Consider the following 11,912-nt stretch of genomic DNA (forward strand, 5'->3'; position numbering starts at 1 on the left):
GCTTAGATATTTATATATATATATATATATGTATATATATATATATATATATATATATATAATTCTAACCCTAACAAGAAAGTTTTTCTTGTTAGGGTGTGTATCTGGCTAAACCGTCCACATAATGTAACACTCCTTATGAAGAACAAAGTCACTTTCCTGTGAGAATCATAACCTCTGACATAATACCAACAGGCGCACACACACTTGATGGTGTGATTTTAGCCTATGAACCTTCAAGGGGACAGCGAACACACCAATGTCCAACATAAATTATTACAGGATTAAAGACTGAAAAGAAGGTCAAAGGTCAGATGCTTCATTAAAGGACGTGCACAGATTAAAGATACAAAACAAACTTGAAGAATGACTATTCAGTTATGAAACACACCCATGTGTTTCTAGAAGCAAAAACCCTGTGAGGTTTTCTCGAGGTGACGAAAGAAACCCAGTTGAAGAAACTTGAGGAGACGGCAGGGTTAATTCTGGAAGTGCAAACTTTGGTCTTGCTCTACCTTCTTCTCGTCGACCTCACCTGTTCTGCAGAATGACTCCCTGCTGCTTCACCTCCTCTGGTTTCAGTACAGCAGTATCCACCATGGAAGGTGGCGACATCAGGGAGGGGTCCACAGGATGGAAATAAGAAAAGAGAGTTGGGAGAGAGCTACAAGAAGTTAGAGAAGGAGAAAAGGAGGCCAGACAGGAGACGGGAGACTCTGAATGAGCAGAGGAGATATCCTGGCAGTTGTTGGGGTCTTCCTCAGAGAAGGACTCAAAATAAAAAGGTTCAGCTGAGGAAAATTCCTGGATTAGACTGGGATCCATCACAGAAGCGGGAACCAGCAGCAGCTCATCAAAGACCTGTGGACTTTGTGAGAGCTCCTTATCCAGAACCACAAACTGGCTTTCCACTCCGTCTTCTCTGGTCCTTGCTGGACTGTAAGTCTTCTCCGAGTCTGTGAATGATTTGGTAAAAACCTGTGAATCAAATGGTTGGAATGAAGGAAAATCTGCCTTGAAGAAGTTCATCTGGTCCTCGGCTTCAGCAGAAACACTTTTCTCAGAGTCAGATAATTTAGATGCCATGGTTGAATCTCGTAGATCTGAGGCCGGCATCTGAAGGTCACTCGGGTCTCCACAGAGCGTTGAGTTCACCGAGTGTAGCTCTGTGTTTGAATCTGACACCATGAAGAACTCGGATGACTCGCATGTTTGGTACTTCTGTGAGTCCACACTGACGTAAAGGCTTTGAAGAAAACTGCTGGAGCTCTGATTGGAGGCCTGAGGCTGCAACAGTAAACTGTCATTTTCTAGTTCAGGACAGGTATCACCAAAACCCCCAAATAGAACTGCAGAGGACTTGCGGCTCAAGTCTGGTGACTTCACTTTCAAAATAGAACTAGCAAAGTCCTGGGGGGTTTGTCTTGTGTCAGGGGAGGAGGTGAAGATGTTTCCTCCTCCTGGAGACAGGAACATCTCTATGTCTGCATTCACAGGGCTTTTATCAAAAACAGTACAGTTCTCCTCTCTTTGGTCGTCAGTTGACTGTGACCACATGTTTAACTCTGGCTGAAGTTCTGAAATAATTTCTTCAGTTCTAAACTTCACAACTTCCTCAACTGATGGTTCTGGAGACTGAGGTTGTGTGAATGTGAGGAAGTCCTCTGTAGCTGAGCTGCCAAGATCAGAAGATCCTGGATCTGGAGAAGTGCCTTTGAGCTGGCTTGTACCAGAATCGTTCGACTCATCAATGCTAGTGTTACTATAGCCACAAACGTCAGCAGGAGCCTGGGAGATTTTGTCCAGGTTGTGACTCTCAGAGCTAATTAGTTCTGGAACTGTCTCCGATAAGCCTGCAAATGCATCTATGTGGTCAATGTTGGTGAGAGTAATGGTGTCATGACCTTTGTTTGTGTTCTGAACAATGGCTGGCATTGGCTGATCCTCATTAGTGCACTTTTCCACTGACCGCTCACAGGAAGTTCTTTGCTCACGTTTAAATTCATTTTTCTGGTCTTCAGAAACTTGAAGTCTTCCAGTTGCAAATGCTTTAAAGTCTTCATCCCACTCAGGTTCAGCTTCCAGATTCCTAGGAGGCATGAAAGGGTTGAACAAACTCCAGTTCAAAAGTTCCTCTTCTTGTGAAACACCAGGAGGAGGTGCTGGTGTCACAGTTTGGTCCATAAGGTTGCTGGGACTCTCTGGAAAAAGCTGGGCTACAGAGGAGGAAACACTTGACAGAAAAGGGGAATGAGGCTCAGTTGGATTAAGAGACTGAGGTGTTAGCACCTCCTGGTGGAAAGGGTTAGGGTGAAATAAAGAGAAGAAAGGGTTACTGGGAGAAAATGGAGGTGGTGTGGCTTCTGATTGACAGAAAGGGTTAGTGTGAAGCTCTGGCGAAACCAGAGAAGAAAGAGAAACAGGAGAAGTTGGAAGTGATTCAGACTGAGGACTAGAGCTAGAGTGCCGTTGAGGAGAAACTGGTGGGCTGTGGAAGGAACAGAAAAAAGTCCTGATGATTAGTGAGGATTCTTCATATGGCAGAGCTGAAGATCTGTAGACGGCCTTCAACAATAACACAGTTCTACAGATGGACAGAGAGTTTGATGTCAATGGTAAACAACTTGTTGTTTAGTTATGTCACTGCCGTCCATCACTAAATCCAAATCTGTGATATTATGACTAAGTATGTTTAATTTGTTTTTGATAAACAACAAAAAAATTGTTACAATGCATTAATAGATTTATATATACATTCATATACTGATTGTATACATATAAATGTGCTGCTGTTATTGGTCTAAACCTACATCACATGACACATGTACATATGCAGGACCGAACATATTCTAGTTCATATTCTTGAGCAACAACAGTGTCTTTATCACAGACAGTTGTTAGTGTTGGACAGCTACAGCAGCAGCAGCTACAGCAGCAGCCGCAGCAGCTACAGCAGCTACAGCAGCAGCTACAGCAGCAACAGCAGCAGCAGCAGCAGCAGCACCCACAACAGCAGCAGCCGCAGCAGCTACAACCGCAGCAGCAGCAACAGCAGCAGCAGCAGCAACTACAGCTACAGCAGCAGCAGCAGCACCCACAACAGCAGCAGCCGCAGCAGCTACAGCAGCAACAGCAGCAGCAACAGCAGCAGCAGCAGCACCCACAACAGCAGCAGCCGCAGCAGCTACAGCAGCAACAGCAGCTACAACAGCAGCAGCTACAACAGCAGCAGCAGCTACAGCAGTAGCAGCAGCAGCTACAACAGCCACAGCAGCAGCAGCTACAACAACATCCCCATCTGCAATGCAGATCCCACTGTAACCAGAGACAGATGTGTAGAGACCAGGGCACAGAGATGCACATGAGATGGAGGCACTGCCCACAGACTTGTAAGGAAGTGGACATTGTCCACAGATTTGGACACCAGTCCAGAGACTCAGTGTGCAGTCTAATGCCAGCTAGCAGCAGTCGACCGGACCATGCTGACTCACAGGAAGTGTAGTCAACAAATAAATAATAAATAAAAACTGTTCCAAGCACCACATTTCTGTGGATGCATTCAATTATTTAAAGTGTTAAAAAAACTAACCCTTCAAATATTTATGCTATTAAATATTATACAGTGATTATTTAGAGCAGGTACTGTAATTCATGCTGCTCTTAGTTTTATCTGAGGGCAAACTGATTCATGTTGACTTTCTAAACTCCAGTAGGATCATGTGACAAAACATAATGACTTTTTTGAAGACCATCTGCTAATGCATTTAGCCAAAGGTCTAAATATCTGTTTGAACCAAGATGACAGACACACTGTAACATAAAACATACTTTATCTGCTCAGCCACCCATTGTCCCCATTGTCCCCTTTGTCCCCTCTCAGCCTTGACTGGAGGAGATAGCTGCACACACACAGCCTTGACTGGAGGAGATAGCTGCACACTCTGAGTATGAATCTGCATCTGCCTCAGATTTCAATGTTGTTTTTTCCACTTCACCTCGTCACAGTGTTGCTTAGTGTCTGGTTAATTCTTGTTTCCTGGAATAACTGTTCAACACCCAATTCTCTACTTTGCTTCTTAATATAATTGTCAATTTATATTGACTGTGAACATATTTCTACATTCTTTCTATCCAGTGTGTTTTCAGAGCTGGAGCAGGGCGTTTAATTTAAGAATATGAGGATATTTTACTTTTTTTGTTTCATTGTTTTTAGAAAATGCAGCATTACAACGGGTCTTTACCATGTGAGTCTCACCTGACTTTGTTGCGTGAATCCTCCAATCCAAACCACCCTTTGTGTTTCTCCTCGCTGCCAGTAGGGGTGCTGTCAGGTTGGTCCTCGACTTTTCCAGTGGACTTGCCACTGCCACTGGAGAAAAGTTTCTTTTTCTGCTTCCTGCTCTGACTTCCTGATTCAGATTTAGATGAGGTGGCTAACATCTCCTCCTCCTCATCATCATCTTTTCTAACCATTGGTCCACTCTGTTCCAGAGCCGCCGCTATCGCAGCCTTTTCCTCCACACAGGGTTTATCAAAGGACCAACGACGCCCATCTCCTGCAGGTCCTGTGTGGGGGTCTGAGGAGGTCCGAGGACTGAGGTTCTGTAGGGACATGGAAAGAGGCGAAGACTTCTGCAAGAGTCCTGGGCATGAAGAATTTTCAGATTTTCCTGAGCCCCAGTCCAGGACCTGAACTTCGTGAACATGGCTTCCATTAACACACACGGTGGGTCTAGGCACAGCAATGGTGATGTCCCCGGCCTCTTCACCAAAGTCACATTGGAGTGAGGACGACTTGGGTGATGTGTTTGCTGTGTGTTCTAAAAAAAAGAGGGAAAAAGAACTTGTTCGTAAATCAAACCTGAAAAATCTGGGCTGCATTTTCAGGGGAAACAGTGATGACTTTACAGTACAGGTCTGAGAATGACTGTCACAAACATCCACTTAAAAAAATGTTCTCGCCCAAAAGACAATTTCATCTCCATCCTTTTATAAATCAACCTTTAACATTTTGATGATGTGTTTGAACCCAAAACAGAACCCAATCATGGTGGTTAAAACCAGGAATTATCCTGAAGACTGAATCAAATTAAGTGTGAATCTCACCAGGACAGTGATACAGTTCATATAATAATCAGACCTTGGACAGACGTAGGTCTTTCTCACCGGGGCTGTTGTCGGTCGTCAGGTTGCTGCTGTTGCTGGGTGAGTTGGACAAATCAGAGACCACCACACTGATGCCAGCCGTCGGACTCAGGCTCCCGCCCCGAGACGAGGACTCGCTGCTCTCCGACCCCAGTGAGGTACTGGAACGAGTGTCTGAAGATTTTCTCAGCTTCCCTCGCAGAAAGAAGTTCCTCATTTTGCTCCGCCGAACTTCTCCTCCTTCGTCGTCCTCATAATCCTCCTCCCCGCCACCATCGCTTGGAAGCCGGTGCCTCATCCGACAGAGGGATCCGTATCCGCTCTGGAGGGTGACAGAGGAGGAGTCCTCGTCACTGGATCTCCTCTTCCCCCTCATGCGCTCTTTCAGTTTGGTAAACGTGGAGAAGCCCTTGTCTTTCATGACCAGATCATACATGCTAGCTGTCAGGTTGTTCCTGGTGAACTCGACCGTCACCTGGATGTCTCCTCGCTCCTTCTCTTTCTTCCCTGTTTTGGAGTTCAGTCTGTACCAGCTGCAAACAGGGAACAGTAAAGAGACATGTAAAATTAGAAGTATAAAAGGAGAACCCAACATTATACTCATTATACATGAGTTATTTCAAGAAATGCAAATGTTTTGGTGTTTTTTTTTTCAACCCTGACTCAAATGACTAATGGCCCAGAATTGAGTCTTGGTTTGATATAATTTGCAGACTTCTCATCCAAATAACACAGAAGAATTTAAATCATAATCTTTGTCCAAAACTTGACCCCTAGTTAAACCATGAAAGCTGTAACAGAATTCTAAAGAAAACAACACAAATTAATAGTTTTAACTATACTGAGGCACAGGGAGGGAGAGAAGGGAGGGGGAAGAGAAGGAGGAGAAGGAGGAGGAGAGGGAGGAGAAGGAGGTGCAGCTGTGTACTTGGACTGAAATCATCTGAATAAAATCCAGGTCAGCAAGCTTCTCACTGATCCTGCCTCTTTTCAGGTTCATGTTGTTGTTGTTCGGGATGTTTTTTTTTTCTTTTAGGTCTTGTAAGTCCTGTGACTAAAAATAAAATAGCTAAACGTGAAACGGCTGCAGGGCCTGAGAGTTTCACTTCCATTCTCCAACAATAGAGACACAGCAGACAGGGTGGGGCTCACATTCCAAACTCAGGACCAGCAAAAAACAAATCCTTAAGATTAGTACAGTCAAAGTACATTTGACTCAAGTATTTTACTTTGCTACATCTGAAAAGAACCTGTTACTGAGTAAAAGATCAAATGCGGGGGAAAACCGTGTTAACTAATAATTCAAAATAACTAAGTAACTTTTACTCAAAGTCAATTTTAAATTAATATTTTTTTTACTTTTACTTGAGTAGATTTTTAGGTGGGTACTTTAGTGTTACTTGAGTAGAATTTAAGAAGAGTAAAGATACTTTTACTTAATAACATTTTCTTAGTATTTTTTCACCTCTGATAATTTCTAATTAAACTGTTTCTTGACAATGATGTAAAGGTCACACGTGTTTAATGTCCATGTTTGATTCAGAACATGGCAAACAAAATATATTTATGGATGTCATATTATGTAACATACGTGATTTATTATTATGGATGGCACAGAAGGCTTATTCTAATTTTAACCAACCGATTGCCAAGTCACCGGTCAGCATTAACTCGGGTGTTTGTGGAAACATTTAAAGTTCATTAGAATAGTGTAATCCATCCTTCCTGACGATAAATGATGAGGTTAAACTGTTAGCATGTGATGGATTCAGAGATGAATGCTTTGAAAGATGACGAAGAAACCCACAGAGAATTCTACTTGGATCTCAAAGACTGAAAACACCACGTGACCACAGACACCAACAACAGGAAGCAGCAGCAGTCTGGTGTGTCAAACAGTCATTACAGTTATCAAGTGTTGGATCTAATCAACCTTTTAATCAGGAATATTAGACAGTCTTAGACAGTCTGTTTGGTGATAGAGTCAGATAAGAACCTTTTATTTACCTCTGCTCTGCAGTACTCCCAGTACCTCTAAACATGTTTTGGAAATTTCACTTTAAAAGTGTACCCCATACATTTGTTGAGTAGATTTGTGTATTTGTACAGCAGCGGTTCTCAACTTTTTTGTAGCATTTGTAGATAGGAATATTATTACCCCCCCACCCCACACACACACACACACACGTATTAACAAACACACTACTTTGAAACTCCCCACACTATTTAAAACACTGTAATTCCCCCAAAATTTGATTTTTTCCCCCAATATCCAAATGTAATTAATAACTTGGCATATAAATATAAACACAGAGGTTAGATGTAGTGGACAGTGTGTTCACGCCTTGGAGAATGGCACAATAATGAGTGTGCCCAGGTAACAGTGAAGAAAGGTGGAAGTTCCTTAAAGGTTTAGGGCTGCACTCTGTGAATGCAGTCTTGCAGAGATTTGACAGTGTCCTCAATGGTGTGTTACACCAGCACTTAGCTGTCACACAATATTATTTTTAAGTACTTGTCATTGTGACACAGCACACCACTGCCACACCACAGGAGCAGTGTACAGTACCAGTACAGTACCATTGCCGAGCACCTCAGTGGTAACTGGGCAGCTGGTGGACTCTGAAGCCTTCCAGACCCAAGTCTGCTTCCTTAACCACTAAGACACCACTGCCCCAGTACCATCTGAGAGGTGTGTACATGGCCTCAAACCAAAAAAATATGTGGAGTCAACTGAAGACCAGGTGACCAGGTTCAATAAGGGTCCATTTCTAATCAGTACCAGGTCCATCTTAGAAGATTCTCCCAAAAGGGATTGGACTGTGGTTCCTGAAGAGACTGAACTTTTGTTTTGTAAGAATTTCAACATAAAAGTTGAAAGGGTTTGTAATGCTAAGCTTTTTTTCTGTTTTTCTTTTTTTGTTGTGTTTTTGTTTTAGTACCTCTGAGCCTTCAGACAAGGGAGTGTTGGATACTTTGGGGAGTCTTGGCAGGGCAGTAATCCCACCCTGTTCTACGTCATCATCAAACGGAACAGAGAAGCTCCCTGAATAAAGTCTTCTGCTGAGACTGACTTTGTTCTGACAAATCAGATTTTAGTCTGGACAGTTTCTGACACAGAGGGTGTGTCTGCAGCAGCAGTAGCTGCAGCAGCAGACCTAGCATCAGTAGTAATAGCATCAGCAGTGTGTTGACACCTGCGTTTACCCCAACCTCCCCCTGCCCCCACCTTTAAAAACAGAACACTGTAAACACAAAAAAGATGCAAAGGTGGTGCGTTCACAAGCTCTAGGGAAAATAATGACCCACAGTTGTCTCTGTTTTTGGACAACAAAAACACACCACACAAACCCCCCCACACACCCCCCCCCCCAAACCCCCACACACACACACACACACACACACACACATCTGGCCTCACCGGTTCTTCACCCCTCTGCTCTCATGAAACACCTGGTCCAGTTGAATCGTAGTCTGTCCCAGAAACACGTCCATCCCGATCAGCGCCCGGTGCATGACCGTCAGCAGAAGCTGGTTTCCGGGTAGCGGGCCGCTGCTCTGCTGCAGAACTCCGGACTGCAGCTCAAAGCTGCACTCCTCCCTCCACTCGGGTTCGGTTGTCTTGTCCAGAACACAGGTGGAGTACTTCTCCTTGCCCAGCTGGATGACGGCGTACACGTCGCTGGTTCCGTGTTTCCCCTTCCCACGCAGTCCTCGTCCTCTCAGCACCGTCACCTGGACGTGGGTCGGCTCCCATTTTTGCGTGTCCTCCTGGGCAGTTAATAATGACATGTCCCCCGCCAACCCGCAGAGACAGACACAGACCGAGAGTGAGGCGAGACAGTCGGACAGAGGAGGAGCTTATGTCCGCCTCTTTCTCCGCACTCACATTTTCTGTAGCGTCCTGTCCGTCTCTTACCAGGTTTCGCTACGTCCCGGTTCCGTTTCGCGTGTCCTTGTTTCTCTGCGGCTGCAGCAGGGTCTCTATCCCCGCCTTTTCCTCCCGACGCACGGCTTTTCTGCGGGCACGACGTCACGCGTCTGCCGGCCTCCACCGTCTTGCTGTGCCGTCTCCACTTTGACTGTGACCTCCTCTGCTGTCCTACTTCTGTCTCCCTGCCGTCCCCCCTCTCTTTTCTCTCCCTGCAGCTCTTATTTCTCCAACTTCACTGTCAATACTTAAATACAGCTCTTCACCAAGTTTGTTACTTATGATACAATTTACCTAACTGTGACGTCACGTCTAAGGTTGACGTTAGTCCACATCCAATCAACCGTCAATCCAGCCGCTTCTACCGAGCCAAACCACAACGTCTTGAAGTTTCAGACAAAAAATAAAAGATAAAAAAATTAAAAGTGACAGTAAAAGTCTTTGGAAAACCACGAACATCACAGTAGATGACCGTTCAGTCTGAGTAAAGACCTGCTGGACATTACTTTGAAACTGCGAAAGCCTCAAACCAGTCAGAACCAGTTTCATCACTCTGTCTAGACCATGTTAATACAAGACGTTTTTGACACATGAACAGATTTGGATTATTCCCCTGATTTAAAGTTTTCTGTTATTTTTATAGTGTGTATTTTTTTTTAATTATATGTGACCAACCAAGTTCATTTATGACTCGACAGGCAACGGGGCTCAACGTTCTTTGGTGGTGTTTGTTCATGGTATTTTGACAGAAGCACTTGAGATTTTCCACTCAGTTGAAAAGCGACCAAACATGTCTGTGAAGAGTCAAGAACAGAGGCCACAGGTCTGTCCTCTACAGTTATTAGACTTCAGCACAGAGTCAGCTACACTGCCCAAGAGCAGAGTTACTGTAATACTTAGTTTTAACTCCCAAGAGCAGAGTTACTGTAATACTTAAGTTAGTATTAACAGTACTTTTAACAGTATATTCTCCATGTGATATGGTGGAGAACATTGTTTATATGAGAAATAAAGAACTCATTGTATCATAGAAACATTGAATATTAGTACCAAGTGAATTATAATACACACTGCTTTACTTTGCATTCTTAACAAATTTATTAATTTTCATACCAACACATTTTATGCCAAATATTGAGTTAAGTGAAGAAAGTTGGCAGGAAAACAGGTTTTCATTTCAGGAAAATCCTCTCTGCAGCTGCATATTTTCTGCAAGACTTTTAGAGGTGTGTAAATAACAGAGATTAGAGCTCAGCATCATGGAGTTACAGAGACCTGTTGGGCTGAACACACTTCTGTATTCTAGAGAACAATCTGTTTCAGAGAGGAGGTTCCTGTCCGTCACTATGATTTAATTGTCTTCAAATCTAAGTGTTTTCTGTCAGAATTAGCTTTCATTAGAACTTCAGACACCTTTGTCCTTGTATTTTGTGGAATAGTGGTAAAACATTGCACATTGTGAATGCAATATTAAAATAGAATGATGAAATGTATGAAATTAATGTGATTGATGTTTATTATCTTAATTATTAAACTTATATTTTATTTCAAAGTGGATTTTTAAGTTAACGCTTACATTTTTAATGGTAAAGTATCATGATAGTGATAAGTAATGGTTGTGTCAGTTACTTAGTGTAATGGTTAGCATGCCTTCCTCAGAAGCAGAGAGTCCTGGGTTTGATTCGCAGAGGAACCACATGCTTGGCGCTTGCTAGGTGCCGCCTGCTAATACAACAATTTCCCACATATGATATAAAATAAATGTATTTATTTTAAAGATAAGGATGACGCAGATGACAGTGATAAATGTGATCATATTGATTAAATTATACATTTTTGAGAGAATCGTAACATCTGTCAGTGAACGTATACTTCTGCGAACGTACGTATACAACTTTCGAACGTGTCCCTTCAGAATAAATACACAAAGAACCAGAACTTTCCCACATAATAATTAAAACCTACAGCGCCCTCTTTTGGACAGAAATATCGAACATCAGTGACAGAGTTTTCACACAGCTCTAACATTTAAAGGGAGACAGGAAACCAGTTCATTTCAGTTGAGTTCAGTTTTTGAGTTAGTTTTTTCACTTTATCAGACATGAAGACACAAACACATTTTTTTAAAATCCAATTCAAATATCAATGCCAGTGGCCTTAAAAAGTAGAACAATGACTAAAATGATTCATATTTTTGTGCTCGTTCCTTTTGTCACTGCACTATCGTCTGACGACTAAACTTGTCGTTTCAGTTCTAAAGTCATCTCTGAGCGTCAGCGTGCTAAAAACATTAATTTGTGATTACGTTAGCTCAGTGATGTTAAAACACACTGCAAGGTTTTGGAATCTGACAAATGCCACTTTGCATTTAAAACACAAGGAACACACTGTGTTTCAGATCAACAGATGCACTGAACAAACATTTAGACATATTTTCTCACCAACTAATCTGTCTCATTATGGCCTTATCCCCATCATCAGTGAGACGACGGGGAGATTTGGACAGAAAGCCCTGCTGGAGAGCAGCCTGGATCTGAGAGCTGAAGATTCCTCAGATAGTCTTCATCTATTCTGGAGGCACAGCTGTCAATCATCATCCCTGCAGCTGACTCAGATCTAGACTGAGCCAATGCACACACACACACACACACACACACACACACACATACGACTTAATAGAATCGGCCATCATTTGTTTATTCACCTGATGAATGAAACAAATCCTGTTGTTTGATTGGTGATGAGTCATTCCAACATTAAAATTCTCTTCTGTTCAGGCAGCTGTTGGTCAGTGAACGCACCAGCACTGACATTGGTGACACGGGGATTTCACTGG

The 11,912-nt window shown here is 43.0% G+C and overlaps 1 protein-coding gene across 2 annotated transcripts in view; it reads right to left on the reverse strand.

Moving 5' to 3' along the window:
• Positions 1 to 9,511, reverse strand: part of LOC103383284 (sideroflexin-5-like) — a 26,685-nt gene extending 17,174 nt beyond the window's left edge. The window contains exons 1-4 of one of the 2 annotated variants that reach the window (XM_025055298.1): positions 8,567 to 9,444; positions 5,167 to 5,678; positions 4,256 to 4,820; positions 1,807 to 2,488 (exon numbers count right to left, since the gene is read on the reverse strand). In XM_025055298.1, the coding sequence (XP_024911066.1) occupies positions 1,807 to 2,488; positions 4,256 to 4,820; positions 5,167 to 5,678; positions 8,567 to 8,937 (2,130 nt within the window). In that variant the 5' untranslated portion in view covers positions 8,938 to 9,444. Of the gene's footprint in view, positions 1 to 535; positions 2,489 to 4,255; positions 4,821 to 5,166; positions 5,679 to 8,566 lie in introns of both variants that reach the window. The other variant, XM_008316313.3, reaches the window with a different exon arrangement.
• Between the last annotated feature and the right edge of the window lie 2,401 nt (positions 9,512 to 11,912).

The sequence above is a fragment of the Cynoglossus semilaevis genome, chromosome 1 (assembly GCF_000523025.1).
Source record: "Cynoglossus semilaevis isolate Cse_v1.0 chromosome 1, Cse_v1.0, whole genome shotgun sequence".
Lineage (NCBI taxonomy): Eukaryota > Metazoa > Chordata > Actinopteri > Pleuronectiformes > Cynoglossidae > Cynoglossus > Cynoglossus semilaevis.